Below are 18,602 nucleotides of genomic sequence, written 5' to 3'. Positions count from 1 at the left end.
ACCTGTGACTCAACACAGGCCTCCACCCACTGAGCTGAGCAAGCAGCTTCATTAACGAAGGCAGTAAAGGTTTTAATCTAGATGTCTAAGAATTTCTAGTGTGCCCTGCCCCATATGGTAAACATATAAGACACAAGTACTTCTAATGTGTTAGAAAGAAGGGTAACACAAACCAAGGGAATATAAACTATAGACACCAGCTGGGTGTTTCTCTCCAACAGCTGACATGTATCAAAGGAGTTGGACTCCTTTAGGTATAATTAGTGACAGCATCAGCTGTTGGGCTGAGGAATACATAGAATCCTAACCACAGCTCTTTGCAGGTAAGTGAAGGATTTGATTTAAGTTGTAATGATTTGTAACAGCCTGCAGCAATGTTGCCACATGCTTTGGTTCAACTGGGTCAATATTGGGAATGGAAGACCACCAAGAAATACGTGCTGAAAGCAGGATGGCGTTGATGATGCAGTCGATGACAATGACTCTTACCTCTGAGTCAGGACTGAGAGAATACTTGAGAATGAGGCTTGGAAAGGGTCACTTTGATGAAGTTGCTATGCTTTACATGAGACAATAAACCGAAGACCTAGTGATTTGTACTCAAATTAAAGATTCCAAAGCACTTTTCATATTAATAAAAAAAGGAGTACTTGTGGCACCTTAGAGACTAACAAATTTATTTGAGCATAAGCTTTCGTGAGCTACAGCTCACTTCATCGGATGCATACTGTGGAAAGTGTAGAAGATCTTTTTATACACACAAAGCATGAAAAAATACCTCCCCCCACCCCACTCTCCTGCTGGTAATAGCTTATCTAAAGTGATCACTCTCCTTACAATGTATATGATAATCAAGTTGGGCCATTTCCAGCACAAATCCAGGTTTTCTCACCCCCCCCCACACACACACAAACCCACTCTCCTGCTGGTAATAGCTTATCTAAAGTGACCACTCTCCTTACAATGTGTATGATAATCAAGGTGGGCCATTTCCAGCACATATCCAGGGTTTAACAAGAATGTCTGACGGGGGGATAGGAAAAAACAAGGGGAAATAGGTTACCTTGCATAATGACTTAGTCACTCCCAGTCTCTATTCAAGCCTAAGTTAATTGTATCCAATTTGCAAATGAATTCCAATTCAACAGTTTCTCGCTGGAGTCTGGATTTGAAGTTTTTCTGTTGTAATATAGCAACTTTCATGTCTGTAATCGCGTGACCAGAGAGATTGAAGTGTTCTCCGACTGGTTTATGAATGTTATAATTCTTGACATCTGATTTGTGTCCATTTATTCTTTTACGTAGAGACTGTCCAGTTTGACCAATGTACATGGCAGAGGGGCATTGCTGGCACATGATGGCATATATCACATTGGTGGATGTGCAGGTGAACGAGCCTCTGATAGTGTGGCTGATGTTATTAGGCCCTATGATGGTGTCCCCTGAATAGAGATGTGGGCACAGTTGGCAATGGGTTTTGTTGCAAGGATAGGTTCCTGGGTTAGTGGTTCTGTTATGTGGTATGTGGCTGCTGGTGAGTATTTGCTTCAGGTTGGGGGGCTGTCTGTAGGCAAGGACTGGCCTGTCTCCCAAGATTTGTGAGAGTGTTGGGTCATGCTTCAGAATAGGTTGTAGATCCTTAATAATGCTTTGGAGGGATTTTAGTTGGGGGCTGAAGGTGACGGCTAGTGGCGTTCTGTTATTTTCTTTGTTAGGCCTGTCCTGTAGTAGGTGACTTCTGGGAACTCTTCTGGCTCTATCAATCTGTTTCTTCACTTCCGCAGGTGGGGACTGTAGTTGTAAGAATGCTTGATAGAGATCTTGTAGGTGTTTGTCTCTGTCTGAGGAGTTGGAGCAAATGCAGTTGTATCGCAGAGCTTGGCTGTAGACGATGGATCGTGTGGTGTTGTCAGGGTGAAAGCTGGAGGCATGTAGGTAGGAACAGTAGGTTTCCGGTTTAGGGTGGTGTTTATGTGACCATCGCTTATTAGCACTGTAATGTCCAGAAAGTGGATCTCTTGTGTGGACTGGACCAGGCTGAGGTTGATGGTGAGATGGAAATTGTTGAAATCATGGTGGAATTCCTCAAGTGCTTCTTTTCCATGGGTCCAGATGATGATGTCATCAATATAGCGCAAGTAGAGTAGGGGCGTTAAGGGACAAGAGCTGAGGAAGCGTTGTTTTAAGTCAGCCATAAAAATGTTGGCATACTGTGGGGCCATGCGGGTATCCATAGCAGTGCCGCTCATCTGAAGGTATACATTGTCCCCAAATGTAAAATAGTTATGGGTAAGGACCACTTTCCACAGTATGCATCCGATGAAGTGAGCTGTAGCTCACAAAAGCTTATGCTCAAATAAATTGGTTAGTCTCTAAGGTGCCACAAGTACTCCTTTTCTTTTTGCGAACACAGACAAACACGGCTGTTACTCTGAAACCTTTCATATTAATAGAATTTCCCGGTACCCTGGCCAAATTCCACCTTGAATAATTACATTCTAAATTCTCCCAGCAGTTTGACCTAGATATAGTATTGATGCTTTCAGCTGCATTATTCCCCTAGTATCATCCCATGGACTTTCTTCAACTGAAGATGCCATGGTGCAAAAAGGATCACATAAATTTGCAAAATCTTCTAACCTAACAGACAAACTAGGTCTGTGCAGATTGATTAATTGATTTCCAAGGGTCTTAAGCATGTGCTTGGGGAGTAGGAATTTCCTGAATTTGGGGCATCAATTAAAAATAAAATGCTAATAACTATTGCTAATTATGAAATTAAATAACCATGTCTACACACATATACTTCAACCAGTTCTGCCCATTTTATCTACTTAGGAAGGTGATAAAATTAGATGCAAACAAAATATAGCCATCTGCTTTGTGGCAAGGCACCTTCTTTGCCTCACCAGGTTCAGTGCTTCTTCCTCTGGCGGTAGGGGCTAGAGTAAATCAGTCCCATTCTGGAGAGCTTTTATTCTTCAATATTTACAAGGTGGGCCTCAGGGTAGGTCCCAGGAGCACTTTTCAGGCAAACAAAAAAAGTTAACACCACAAAAAGGGAATACTTCTCCCTGCCTGTGCCCTCTCTCGAGTGTTGCCTCATGGTGCTAGCCTCTCGGCCAGTCCCTCCCCAAACAGTCTGTTACCATGTTAGAGGGGAGAGCAGCCTTCCACCCAGGAAAAGCCTTTTCTCCCTGCTGCAGCTTACCTCCCATCTCTCCTCTCCCTTACCGCAAAAGGGTATTTAAAGATCCCAGGCAGACCTTAATTGCACTTACATGTCCCTAGTTAACCGGAGGTAACCTCTTTTCTGCTGATGGGAAAAAGGGTCGTTACCATTCTCGGGCTGATGTACCTGCCTTCCACCGCTTTCTTACAGTTGTCCAGTGTGACTTTGTCACACCTTGTTAGTGAAGCAAGTATCAAGTCAAATAGTCATTGACATGCAAAATACTCCATCAGGACAAAGACTAAATACTGCAGCAATAGCAAAGATGTCATAATATAGAGGGGAAATCAAACAACATCTTAGACTACGTCTACACTACCACTTATGTCAGTATAACTTATGTCACTCAGAGGGGTGGTTTATTCACACCCCTGAGTGACATAAGTTACATTGACCTAAGTGCTGGTGTGGACAGCGCTATGTCAGCGGGAGAACTTCTCCCATAGATATCACCACTTGTTGGGGGTGGATTAATGAAATCAACATGCTCTCTCCTGTCGGCTTAGAGCAGCTACATTAGAGAGCTTGCTTACAGCTCTAGTGTAGCCATAACCTTAAACGTCTTCATACTAATGCAAGTAGTATATGGAATAAACAGGAAGGTCTAGAAATACTAATGAATAATCACAATGACAACATAATTGGCATCACACAGACTTGATGGGATAATTCACACAACTGGAATATTGGTATAGAAATATACAGCTTAATAAGGAAGGACAGGCAGGGAAAAAAGGGAGGTGTTGTTGTCTTGTAGATCAAAGATGCATACACTTACACTCAGGTTGAGATAGAAGTGGGAGGCAGACCTGTTGAAAGTCTCTGAGTAAGGATAAAAGGGATGAAAAACAAGGGTTATAGTGGATCACAAAGTAATGAGAGTCAATGATGGCAAACAGTCAAGCTGGAAGGGTCTATCAAGTGGGGTCCCACAGGGATCTGTCCTGTGTCCAGTTCTATTCAACATCTTCAAAAATGATTTGGATAATGGCATAAAGAGAACACTTATAAGGTCTGCGGATGATACCAAGCAGGTGGGGTTGCAAGTGTTTTGAAGAACAGGATTAGAATTCAAAATGATCTTGACAAACTGAAGAAATGGTCTGAAATAAATAGGATGAAATTCAATAAGGACAAATGCAAAGTACTCCACTTAGGAAGGAATAATCAACTGCACAAATACAAAATGGGAAATGACTGCCTAGGAAGGAGTACTGCAGAAAAAGATCTGGGGTTATAGTGGCTCACAAACTAAATAAAAGTCAATGATGTGACCCTGTTTCAAAAGAGCAAACATCATTCCGGGATGCATTAGCAGGAGTGTTGTATGCAAAATACGAGAAGTAATTCTTCTGCTCTATTCAGCACTGATAAGACCTCAACTAGATATTGTGTCCAGTTCTGGTGGACATCTATGGACAAATTGGAGAAAGTCCAGAGGAGAGCAACAAAAATGATTAAAGGTCTAGAAAGATTGAGAATGACTGGAGGTAAGATTGAAAAAACTGGGTTTGTTTAGTCTGAAGGAGAGAAGACTGAGGGGGGCCATGATAGGTAAAAGGTTGTTATAAAGAGGAGAGTGATAAATTGTTTTCCCTAACCACTGTGGACAGGACAAGTAGTAATGGACTTAAATTGCAACAAGGGAGATAAAGGTTAGACATTAAGAAAAACTTCCTGTCAGGGCAGTTAAGCACTGGAACAAATTACTTAGGGAGGTTGTGGAATCTCCATCATTGGAAGTGTTTAAGAACAGGTTCGACATACACCTGTCAGGGATGGTCTAGATAATACTTAGTCTTGTCTCAGTGCGTTAGACTGGACTAGATGACCTATCCAGTCCCTTTCTGGTCTGCTTGTCTATGATTTCTATAATAAATAATATCATTCACCATTACAAGTGCTTCACATAAACACAATTAATAGTGAAAATAAATAGGACTTTGTGTACTTGGTTGAAACAGTGCAATCTGTATCAGTGTACTATACATTTCAATCCTGTGCAGAAAGACACCACAATGAATAAAGAGAAACCACCACCTTGTTAGATAATTTAATTAATCTTCTCCACAACAGATATAAACAAATATCTATACAAATATATCCTAGCTAATGAGGGAAATAATTATATGTGCCTTCTTAAGGATAAGGCAAATATTTTATTCAAGTAAGATTATTCAAGATAATTCTGGGCCAAATATTGTCCTTTGGAAGAAAATGGAAACAACCAAAAATTTGGAGCTTCTCTGTGTATTCTAAAAAGAGACCCCTTTGAAGAGTCCACTTAAGACGACCCACTGTGGTCAATGTGTAAATTTTAAGCTTATGTCAACTTCATCACATTAAAGTCTACTTTAAACTTATGCTTTAAATTAAGCATGCGCTTAACTGAATAAATCCCCATCCCCTCTAGACTAAACCAAAATCCCACCTTCAACTGCCTCAGCCTCCCATCAATGCTCACTTAAATAGATGGGCTTTGCATCATGCTCTCTTCAGCAGAGAAGCAGAGTTAGGGTCTTTCCTGTGTTTTTTATATAGAATGACAGTTGTCAAGATGAATTTTTCCAGGCAGTGTGGTATGGAATTTCACTAAGGCAAGAAGGCATTGCTATCTGCAGCACCGTGCAATGGTTTAGAGTGAGGATGTTGGTAACTATTAGCACACTGAAGTGTCTATAATGTAGGATTCTGACAAACTTTTTTTGTTAAGGACTATATTTTACATTTTTCAGTTAGGCTATCTATGGCTCAGATTATCCCTCCCTCTAAGGACACTTGGCACTAATGTACAGTGTAAAATGGCCTTAAACCAGCCAGAGAGCTGCAGGAAAGAATCCTCTCTGTGTAAGGAGAATCTTCACTACTGTGGAGCTGGTGGAGGCAGCTTAGCCAGCTCCTATGCTAGCCATCCTAGGATATGTCAGGGCAGGCTGGGGATGTATGTGGCAAGGGTATGGCTGAGCTGAGCTCCACCAGACTCAATCCCGCACTGGGGTAAGGACCTTATCCCTGCAACGTAATTAGAGGAGACACCCTCTTGCTCTAACTTGCACCAGGGCTGATTCAAGGAGATGCAGCTGTCTGCCAGTAGCCCCCCTTTCCACAGTGTCGGAATGTAGCTCTGACATAATGAGGAATCAAGGCCTGCCATAGTTCATTTTACAGGTTTATTTTCTAATGTACCATTGTTAGGAATCTAGGATGCTGTCAACATTAAAACCATGAAGAAATAAGCAAACAATTCAGTTGAAGTGTAAGTGAGTAAACTTCTGTTTCAGCTCTTTTTCAGCAAGACTAACAGGTATAAAACAATGACAAAAACTAATTTTAAACCACAAAATCAAAAGAGCCAAATTCCAGTCAAATACATATGTGCAAATTTATTGAAGACCTGGTCTGCAAAAATTGTAATTAATGGTGATACTCACTGAACGTAGGACAAGGAATAATCAGCTTAAGCTGAAGCAAAGGAGATTTAGGTTAGCTATTAATAAAACTTTCTAATTATAAGGATAGTTAAAAGCAAAGAGTTATGACTGAATACACACATTGAGAGCAGATCTGCTGATTGAGGACCTGATCCAAAGCCCATTGAAAACAACTGGAGAAGAAAGTGCCATTTTCACACTAGAACCTCACTTTAAAGCAGAGGAGATTTGCAGTTGAATTCAGGATTTCTAAATACAAACCCAAGACCAGAGTATGGTTCAAAGAGTTTTTACATTTACAGAAATATTGTTCACCTTTTCCTCCTTCTTTCCTCCTCATGCAAACACACAATATGGTGTCAGAAAAAAATGAAAAGAAAATGGATCAGTTAAAGCCTCCAGGAAAGATACCCTTCAAAGGAAATTTAGCGGAAAATTGAAGAAAATAGAAGCTGAGAGTTCTCTTGTACCTCTTGGCTACAGAAGCAGATAAGTAGAAGGAAAGGCTGCAAGCAGCATTGCTCCTTTCTGTGATGAGAGAGCGCGCCAGATGTATATAATCAATTCAAGAGAGAAAGATAATGAGAAATTAAAAATACTCATGAATAGGTTTGAAGTCTATTGTGCTTAAGGATAAATATCACTGAAGAGGACAGGAATTTTCAACTGAGCCAGGAGTGACAGTAAATCAAATAATCCATATGTGACACACACAAAGAATCACAGCCACACTCCCACGAACTTTTAACTAAGGAGGAGTTTATCAAACCACCATTAAACTTTCAGCAGCATTTCCCCACTGTTGCTGTTTATCAGTGTATTTGGGGGTAAATAAGAGATTTCTCCTTTATATAGCCAGACTCTTCTCCTCCTGCCTATGTCATGCAGAGATGCCACCATCACATTTGTGACCTATCAACTGCCTCCAGGGAGAAGATTTGATGTATAACTTCTGAAGCAACTCCCCTCTCTTCTCTCAACCTGTTGTCCATTGGGATAATTGGAGATATAAATACAGTACTATTTAACTGGACAACTATGCTGAGATGTGAATAAATGAGTTCCAATTGCCCTATTTTAGAGATGAAGAAACTGATGCCAGGAGAGCTGAAGAGCTGGGAATGGAACTCAGGAATTCCTGGCTCCCAATCCTGTACTTAGCTCCCTAGAACATCCTCCTCTAATACAAAGAGATGTATTTCCTTTTCAGTATCTGAGCTAAATTCACTTCCCTGTCATGACAGAGGACCCCAGAAACGGAAAATCTGTGGAGTGCGGGGGGGAGGAAAGAGAGAGAGCTTGCAGTGTTGCAGGCTTCCTCACAATGGGAAGGTTAAGGAATTGCTATAGTCCCAAAAATGGGTGGCACCAGTTTGTGAAGGCAGTGTGGGCAACACAGCAGGGGAATGTACGCATTTAGCACCCTGCCACTGCAGATTGTAAACAAGGAATTGTCATCAAACAGGTCTGTTTCCAGCGGTGTCCTACAGGGATTGGTTTTTGGTCCTACACTGTTTAACATCTTTATCAATGACCTGGAAGAAAACATAAAATCATTACTAAAGTTCGCAGATGACACAAACATTTGGAGAGTGGTAAATAATGAAAAGGTCAGGTCACTGATTCAGAGCGATCATTTGGTAAACTTGATGCAAACAAACAATACGTGTTTTAATACAGATTAAATGTAAATGAATACACCTAGGATCAAAGAATGTGGGCCATATTTACAAGATAGAAGACCATATCCTGGAAAGCAGTGACTCAAAGATTTGGGGATCATGATGGATAATCAGCTGAGCATGAGCTTCCATTGTGAAGTGGTGGCCAAAAAAGCTAATGGGATCCTGGGATGCATAAATAGGGGAATCTCAAGTAGGAGCAGAGAGGTTACTTTACCTCTGGATTTGGCAGTAATATGACCACTGCTGGAATCCTGTGTCCAGTTCTGGTGCCCACAATTCAAGAAGGATGTTGATAAACTGGAGAGGGTTCAGAGAAGAGCCACAAGAACGATTAAAGGATTAGAAAACATGTCTGAGAGTGGTAGACCCAAGGAGCTCAATCTAGTTAGCTTAACAAAGAGAAGGTTAAGGGGTGACTTGATCAGTCTGTAAGTTCCTACACGGTGAACAATTATTTAATAATGGGCTCTTCAATCTAGCAGGGAAAGGCATAACATGATCCAATGGCCGGAAGTTGAAACTCGACAAATTCAAACAGGAAAGGAGGCATAAATTATTAACTGTAATAGTAATTAGTCATTGGAACCGTTAACCAACAATCGTGGTGAATTTTCCATCACTGCCAATCTTTAAATCAAGATTGGATAATTTTTCTAAAAGATACATTCTAGGAATTATTTGGGGGAAGTTCTATGGTCTGTGCTACACAGGAGGTCAGTCTAGATCACAATACTTCCTTCTGGCTTCAGAATCTATGAATCTAAGTCCTGAATTAAAGGCCTCATATACTCCCCTGTGACCCCTGTTGAAATAAGAGTGTTATAGAAGGGGATAGAGCCTGGTGGTTCAGAAGGTTAATTCACTGGAGACATGAGTTCAAATTTGACACATAGGCAGAAGTGAAGTGGGTTTATGGCTCTTAGACCCTTATGGTATTTGTCATTATCACAGCACTGCTGCAGAGTGGATGTTCCCTAATGAATAGAGGCGCACAACTTGAAAAATGGATGTGCTATAGAGCAGGAATAATTGAAATGCAATGGTAGTGCTGTGTGAAAAACTATGCTCAGTATTTGCCTTGTCTCCCCTCTCAAAGGTATTTATAAAGTTCCTGTCATCTTCAAATCTAGGCACCAACTACAGCACTGAGTCTTGCATAAAGTTAGTTCAAAGTAGACCATACATTTGCCACCTCTAGTTCTGACCACTAAGACTTAGAGTTTTGTCTTTTTTCTTCTCATCATCTCTTTCTGTACTGCGCAGTGCACCTGGCTTTAAACAGAGCTATTAGCCCTCTCTTTCGGGAACACCATGTTTTCCCAGTATTCTTCAGACACACATAAACAGCATGAGGATATATACTATAATGGGGCATGGGAGGGGGTGCAAAAAGAAAGATATACCCTCCCTCACGCTGGAAAGTTTGACACAGAAAATGGGGATAGCTTTCTTTATACTGTAACTGGTGTTAGGTAGGGTGTAGCTTCCAAGGGAGCACAATTAGACAAGAAGCTGCTATCCTTCAAAGAGCCAGAGGACTCAATTGCCTGCATTACTGAGCTGCTGCTTTCAATGAGAAGCTTTTACGGTGAGAGAAGGAGTACAAGTTAATTTGCCAGTGGCCAGTCCTAAACCGTTGGTTCCTCACCGGCCCAAGCAAAATGCAGCATGGGGGGGAATCCAAATAGGGTTACAGGAGCAAATGGACACAAGGGCAGCGATCGGTGTTGCTCCCCCCACGCGCACAGACAGCGTGAGAACAGGATATTAGAGAGAGAGCTTCTCAGACTTGAAGAAGAGCTTTATAGCTCAAAAGCTTGTCTCTCTCACCAACAGAAATTGGTCCAATAAAAGATATTACCTCACCCACCTTGTCTAAAAATAAACTCAACATTATGGGTGCATAAATGCACCCCCTCCCCCCAATGACTGAAAATGAATCCAAATTAAATTAAGTTGTTTAAACAGTTTGCTACTTCTGGTTCCTCCATAATTACCATATTCTGAAATAAGTGAGAACAGCTAGTGTATAGTAATGGGAAGGAATTAAATTTAGTGACCCTATAACGATCCAGGATGAAGAAAATGCAATAAAGGAACCCACAGTACTCATTAATGAATAAGATCAGCAGGAAGGGAGGAAGCCAGAATTAACTTAATGAGCACACATCTGATTTAGATCCAGAAGCTGCAGGCAGAAGTAACCTGTGGTTTTATTCTGATAAAGGTCTGAATCATAAATTACTACATTGCACACACTCAATCAGCCTCTGAAAAATCTCCAAATTCCTCATGTACAGAATTTTGGACAAAATGTATTTTTTAAACCCTTCTGCCCTCCAAGTAAGATACAAATATATTTTTAGCCTTTACTCCGAAACACCATTTAGCTAAAAAACCTAATGTTACCCTCACCTAGTTTTACATTACCTACCTTTCTCTGTTTTCCATTGCATTGTTAAACAAGCCAGCCTACTGATTAAAATAAAGAAATCTCTTAGTCTTTCATTGACCTGGACTCTTTTTTTCCCACGCATTATTCTCCTGGGTCAACTGAGTGTTCATGAAAAAGCACAGGCCAACCACTGAGTGGACAGGATTTATGACTTAGCTTTGGGGTTTGAACAAATATAAGCCTAAGAGAAAAGGAAAGATAAAACTCACTCTCTATTATTATTTGATGTTTATAACATGATATCACCTGGATATCTCAGTTATAACTGGGTCCTTATTATGTTAGACATTGTGCTGCAGGCATGTATGAAGATGCAGTCCCTGCCTTCATAAAGCTTACCTGTGACCTCAACAAGCTTTAAAACAAAGCATCTTGCAGCGAAAAGTTGTTTCCATTAACATATTGTTCAAGTCTGAGAGAGAAATTTTGAAAAAGGCAGATTCCTTCTTTGCAGGTACAATTTGCACTAATTGAGTTGTGTCTGCAATTCTGGGTACTTGCACCTGCACCTGATTTGCACCCCAGAGAATCCAGATTGGTCTCAACAGTTCAATCTGCAGTGTGAAAATGTGGGCATAAAGATAAGAGAACAGGCCTCAGTCTGGCTGAAAATATACCCCTCCCTGATCATTATATAATGTAACATTGCATATGTGCTGGCTCTGTTATACTCACCTAGCATTCCTACCTTTGAGGATTAAATGTACACTTGCTTCTGGTGAACAACAATATCTGGTATCCAAAATCTGATTGCGTATTCCAGCTGCTTGATCCATCTACAGATACTATTTTCTTCAGAGCCAGCAGAGTACAGTATTATGTCCTTGTTTTGAGAACAGTGGATAGGGATCTCTTTTCTAAGTCAAAGGTTTAAGGGGTTAAATCCAAAATCAGGAATTATGATGCACGGTTAGTTTTGCCATTTCAGGTGTGATGACCATCATATATGGCACTATGAATTTACACAGAGGGTTACAACCGGTAAAGAAGGATTCTAGGTGGACTCCTCCTGAAGGTCGAGACAGCAGACTGGACTTCTACATAGAGTGCTTCCGCCGACGCGCATGGGCTGAAAGTGTGGAAAAGCAGAATCACTTGCCCCACAACCTCAGCCGTGCGGAACACAATGCCATCCACAGCCTCAGAAACAACTCTGACATCATAATCAAAAAGGCTGACAAAGGAGGTGCTGTTGTCATCATGAATAGGTCGGAATATGAACAAGAGGCTGCTCGGCAGCCCTCCAACACCACTTTCTACAAGCCATTACCCTCTGATCCCACTGAGAGTTACCAAAAGAAACTACAGCATTTGCTCAAGAAACTCCCTGAAAAAGCACAAGATCAAATCCGCACAGACACACCCCTGGAACCCCAACCTGGGATAGTCTATCTACTTCCCAAGATCCATAAACCTGGAAATCCTGGGCACCCCATCATCTCAGGCATTGGCACCCTGACATCAGGATTGTCTGGCTATGTAGACTCCCTCCTCAGGCCCTACGCTACCAGCACTGCCAGCTACCTTCGAGACACCACTGACTTCCTGAGGAAACTACAATCCATCAGTGATCTTCCTGATAACATCATCCTGGCCACTATGGATGTAGAAGCTCTCTACACCAACATTCCACACAAAGATGGACTACAAGCCGTCAAGAACACTATCCCCGATAACGTCACAGCTAACCTGATGGCTGAACTTTGTGACTTTGTCCTTACCCATAACTATTACACATTTGGGGACAATGTATAACTTCAAATCAGCGGCACTGCTATGGGTACCCACATGGCCCCACAGTATGCCAACATTTTTATGGCTGACTTAGAACAACGCTTTCTCAGCTCTCGTGCCCTAACGCCCCTACTCTACTTGAGCTATATTGATGACATCTTCATCATCTGGACCCATGGAAAAGAAGCACTTGAGGAATTCCACCATGATTTCAACAATTTCCATCCCACCATCAACCTCAGCCTGGTCCAGTCCACACAAGAGATCCACTTCCTGGACACTACAGTGCTAATAAACAATGGTCACATAAACACCACCCTATACCGGAAACTTACTGACCGCTATTCCCACCAAATGCCTCCAGCTTTCACCCTGACCACACCACACGATCCATCGTCTACAGCCAAGCTCTGCAATACAACCGCATTTGCTCCAACCCCTCAGACAGAGACAAACACCTACAAGATCTCTATCAAACATTCTTACAACTACAATACCCACCTGCGGAAGTGAAGAAACAGACTGACAGAGCCAGAAGAGTTCCCAGAAGTCACCTACTACAGGACAGGCCTAACAAAGAAAATAACAGAACGCCACTAGCTGTCACCTTCAGCCTCCAACTAAAACCACTCCAATGCATTATTAAGGATCTATAACCTATTCTGAAGGATGACCCAACACTCTCACAAATCTTGGGAGACAGGCCAGTCCTTGCTTACAGACAGCCCCCCAACCTGAAGCAAATACTCACCAGCAACCACATACCACACAACAGAACCCTAACCACATACCACACAACACTAACCCAGGAACCTATCCTTGCAACAAAGTCCATTGCCAACTGTGCCCACATCTCTATTCAGGGGACACCATCACAGGGCCTAATAACATCAGCCACACTATCAGAGGCTCGTTCACCTGCACATCCAACAATGTGATATATGCCATCATGTGCCAGCAATGCCCCTCTGCCATGTACATTGGTCAAACTGGACAGTCTCTACATAAAAGAATAAATGGACACAAATCAGATGTCAAGAATTATAACATTCATAAACCAGTCGGAGAACACTTCAATCTCTCTGGTCACGCGATTACAGACGTGAAAGTTGCAATATTACAACAGAAAAACTTCAAATCCAGACTCCAGCGAGAGACTGTTGAATTGGAATTCATTTGCAAATTGGATATAATTAACTTAGGCTTGAATAGAGATTGGGAGTGGCTAAATCATTATGCAAGGTAACCTATTTCCCCTTGTTTTTTTCTACCCCCCCACCCCGCCAGACGTTCTTGTTAAACCCTGGATTTGTGCTGGAAATGGCCCACCTTGATTATCATACACATTGTAAGGAGAGTGATCACTTTAGATAAGCTATTACCAGTAGGAGAGTGGGATGGGGGGAGAGAAAACCTTTTGTAGTGGTAAACACCCAATTTTTTCATGGTTTGTGTGTATAAAAAGATCTTCTGTACTTTCCACAGTATGCATCTGATGAAGTGAGCTGTAGCTTATGAAAGCTTATGCTCAAATAAATTGGTTAGTCTCTAAGGTGCCACAAGTACTCCTTTTCTTTTAACAGGTATAGAATGCAGCATAGACAGCAGCATGAAAGCAAGAGTAAAATCAGGAGTAGGCATCTGTGCAGTTTTGGGGATCACTCAGACCAGTAAGGGGTCCTAGTGACCATCTGCCCTGTAATCCCAGGAGCCAGCCCCAAAGCATAAGGTCTTATCCAAGCTTCCATCAGCCTAGTTACTCCTTGTTGGATGACACCAACAGGCCTTCCAGTCCTGAGCCTCCTCAAATCTCTTCTTCCCAAGTTCTTAATTACCAGACACTCATCTTTTCCCCCATCACCCCCAAAGGCGTGAATCCATGCCCCCAGACACCAGCTTACTTTGGCACACGCACCCTGTGCAGTTTTCACAACAGAGATCTGCTTGGGGTAAAAACAAACAAAACGTTTATTTAAGAGAAAAAACACAGATTCAAAAATGAAATAGTGAGGAGGCGCACACACATACAAGTTACAGAGTAAATATACATAAACACACAATGGCACAGGCTTTGCATTTCCATATTAGATAAACCCCTTTTCTAATGCATTACCTAGTGCCTTTGAACATTTGTCCAGCATACCCCCAAGCTATAGAGGGATCCTGCATTTCACAGACAGCTTCCTGCGTATAGATTTTCCCTCAGTTTCTGGATGAAAAACCTCAGACACAAGCCTGCTTTTAAATGGCATTTTCCCCCCTCTCCTTTTTTCTTTTCTTTCTCTCAGTCAATGGTGACTCATGTTTATTCAGGTTTCAGAGTAATAGTCGTGTTAGTCTGTATTCGCAAAAAGAAAAGGAGTACTTGTGGCACCTTAGAGACTAACCAATCTATTTGAGCATGAGCTTTCGTGAGCTACAGCTCACTTCATCGGATGCATACCCTGGAAACTGCAGCAGACTTTATATACACACAGAGATCATGAAACAATACCTCCTCCCACCCCACTGTCCTGCTGGTAATAGCTTATCTAAAGTGATCATCAAGTTGGGCCATTTCCAGCACAAATCCAGGTTTTCTCACCCTCCATCCCCCCATACACAAACTCACTCTCCTGCTGGTAATAGCTCATCCAAAGTGACAACTCTCTACACAATGTGCATGATAATCAAGGTGGGCCATTTCCTGCACAAATCCAGGTTCTCTCACCCCTGGATTTGTGCTGGACATGGCCCACCTTGATTACCATGCACATTGTAGGGAGAGTGGTCACTTTGGATGAGCTATTACCAGCAGGATAGTGAGTTTGTGTGTGTGTGTTTTTTTGAGGGGGTGAGAGAACCTGGATTTGTGCAGGAAATGGCCCACCTTGATTATCATGCACATTGTGTAGAGAGTTGTCACTTTGGATGAGCTATTACTAGCAGGAGAGTGAGTTTGTGTGTGGGGGGGTGGAGGGTGAGAAAACCTGGATTTATGCTGGAAATGGCCCAACTTGATGATCACTTTAGATAAGCTATTACCAGCAGGACAGTGGGGTGGGAGGAGATATTGTTTCATGATCTCTGTGTGTATATAAAGCCTGCTGCAGTTTCCACGGTATGCATCCGATGAAGTGAGCTGTAGCTCACGAAAGCTCATGCTCAAATAGACTGGTTAGTCTCTAAGGTGCCACAAGTACTCCTTTTCTTTCTTCATGTTTATTCAGAGTGTGGAAACCCCCTCTTAACTGAGAGCCCTGATGTCTCAATATCTTTCCATTAACTCTAATGCCCCATCCTGGTCTTTTCCTGGGCTGGACAATGGGTTGTTATTTGAAGCTAGTTACATGTAAACACCTGGCTTGGAACGTGTCCCTCCCTGTCTGATTGCTCACTGTTCTGCTGTGAGTTGGATCCTAAGTTCATAAGCCTAGTTCTTTATACACACAAATACATATAACCATAGCCTGAATACATCTCATAATGATTACATTTAGAACATTACATGCTTTTATAAAAGACCGTACTCAACTTATTTTACAGCACAATAACATTGCATACAGTCAGTTGATTCACCTGCTTATTCTTCAGGGTTCAACCCTCCTGTTCTCCTTTTGGGGTGTCTGGAACCTGATTGTCACGGAGATAAAGGGAGCAGGAAAAAGAGAGCGAAAGAGAGAGCTAAGTGTCCCCCAGAGATGTCCAAAAGGGACTGCAACCACATCACATCAAAACTATCGATGTCAAAGCAAAATTTCCAGTGCTCCTTAAACACACACTTCCAATCATCTTACGGAGGATGTGGTCTTTGGCTATAGTGAGACTGTACCTTCACCAGAAATCTGATGACGCCGAATCAGTCTGTGTTATTTTAATCTAGACATTTAATTTTGCCTCCATTTCTGTTGCTGTCAAACTCAGCCCCAGTTCTCCATGAAATTCACCATGTGCAAAGGAGAAACACAAGGCCTAGGCACCACTGAAGTCTCCATCTAACTTCCCAACAGTTTTACAGAATGTTTCTAAATTAACATGACCTGCCAGCTTTCACCCATTTGGGGCAATCTGAGAATCTATCCAAGGGTAGGTTTCAACACAACACACCTATGCAGGGGCATAGGGACTAGGAGCAGGTCCTTTTCCACCTCACTCTTTTGTGAAGCTGCAAGACTGTGCACAGTCAAGCCATTGCTCTCTCCTACTCAGTTTTCCCATCTGAAAAATGGATACGTACAATACTCGAGCTTCCACTGTGAAATTGTATTGCTCAATGTCTGTAAAGCACGTTGGAGAGCAAACTGTTGGTGGCGGGGGTGATCACTGGAAGTTAAAAGATAATTCATATAAACATTCAAATATATGACATGTAATAAACAGAGCTAGTACACGAGAAACATGGAAAAATTCACATTATCCAGAGTGCTTGGTTGTCTACTGTGGTTCTTTGCCATCAGAAACATCCAATTTCCCTGGGGTGGGGGTGGGGGGGGGAAGAAAAGGGGGACTCCCTATATTTGAAAGAAAAACTGAATTCTTATTACAGATAAGGATTTTGGCGGTTATCACAGACAGAAGACTTTGATTTGTATAGTGCTCAGGATTGCTTTGATAGCCAAAGGGGTATAAGGAGCATGGATCCTTTAGATGATTTTGAAAACGCACTTTTGTTCTACAGCTAATGCTACTGGCAGAAGTTAATGAATAGCTCAGTCACTCATCTCCTCTCTCAGTAAAGGGCTAGATGGCAAATGGCAAAGCCATTTATTTTGCAAAACACCATTAGTATTTGATAAACTCTTTGAGAAGAATGGTAATTTCAAATGATCCACCTGAACAAAACAATGAACCTGCATTTTTAAAATGCCATTGGTGTGAGGTCAGGCATGGAATGAGTCTGGCAGTGTAAATTACAACATTTGTCTTCTGTCAGAATCCTCCACTTCGAGCACATAAATTGCTTCCATTAAGTTATTAGCTTGATTGAGACTGAGAGCAGAGCGTTTTTCAATGTTAACAAGTTTTCAAAGGATCTGGAGAAATGGGCTCCTTTAAACTGCTTTCAGACACCACACAGGATTGGGGTATGTGTGTGTATATATAGATATAAGGGTCTGATTGGGGCAGGAGAACTAAGTACCACCTCCTTTAATGGATGATGCTACTTGATTAATTCAGGTCTCTCCCCATTCAAATAAAGCTATATGCATGGTATGACAATCAGGGTCCAGACACTCCAAAAGAGGAACAGTGGGTCTGAACCCCAAGAATAAGCAACTGATTGTATACCGTATTATTGTACTATAAAAATGTATGGAGTAAGGTCTTTTATGAAAACTGGTGACATGCTGGTCATGAATATCATTGTGTGATGTATGCATGGGTGGTGTATAAAGAGTTATGTAAGTGTGCGGGAAATAAGGCACCTCAAATAAGTTGTGGAGAGAGTTGACAAACAAGCCTGCCTTAAACAAAGGTGTGACAGACTGTACCCTTATAATCACCACTTTGACAAGACTATGATACATTTTGTACAAAGTATGCTTTGTGAGATATGATTTGAAAACTGATAATCTACTGAACATTACTGTCCTGGTAAAATGTGTGTCCGCAACACTGTATGTAAAGGTATAAGATTTTACTGTATTACATTGCTGTGACACATTTCAAGGTTAGAAAAGAAGCCCAAACCAGTTCCTTGGAGACAAAAGGCTAGTTAGCACCCTAGCCACATGTCAGCATAATCAAGTAGACTATCACCTGGGTAAATGGTCATTCTTTGACAGGAAGAAGGATGTGAGGGAGAAATTTACATTTTGGCAATGGAACAGTTGGGGGTTCCCGTGTGACAGACTGGCTGTCATCTGTATCCACACTGGAGATAATCCTCAAAGAGGAGAGAAAGGTGTAAGAATAGAGGACACGCAACACAAACAAACACTCTCTCTCTTCCATTCCTCTCTGCTCATGACAGCAACAATGCCTGAAGAAACACTGAACTGGGGAGGGGTCATGGCTGACAGGCTTTCAGCCAGTAAATACTGCAAAAAGCATGTGGTGAGAAAATATTTTGCTTTTAATTAATT

The 18,602-nt window shown here is 41.8% G+C and overlaps 1 protein-coding gene across 2 annotated transcripts in view; it reads right to left on the bottom strand.

Annotated features, from left to right (window-relative positions):
- Nucleotides 1–18,602, bottom strand: part of LOC144265614 (uncharacterized) — a 41,707-nt gene that overhangs the window by 4,539 nt on the left and 18,566 nt on the right. Inside the window, exon 3 of one of the 2 annotated variants that reach the window (XM_077818380.1) lies at nucleotides 14,439–14,477. In XM_077818380.1, coding sequence (XP_077674506.1) covers nucleotides 14,439–14,477 — 39 coding nt within the window. Of the gene's footprint in view, nucleotides 1–14,438; nucleotides 14,478–16,141; nucleotides 16,840–18,602 lie in introns of those variants that run through there. The other variant, XR_013346324.1, reaches the window with a different exon arrangement.

The sequence above is a fragment of the Eretmochelys imbricata genome, chromosome 6 (genome assembly GCF_965152235.1).
Source record: "Eretmochelys imbricata isolate rEreImb1 chromosome 6, rEreImb1.hap1, whole genome shotgun sequence".
Lineage (NCBI taxonomy): Eukaryota > Metazoa > Chordata > Testudines > Cheloniidae > Eretmochelys > Eretmochelys imbricata.
The sequence above is the reverse complement of the archived record's forward strand: the minus strand, read 5'-3'. Positions and strand labels throughout refer to the sequence as shown.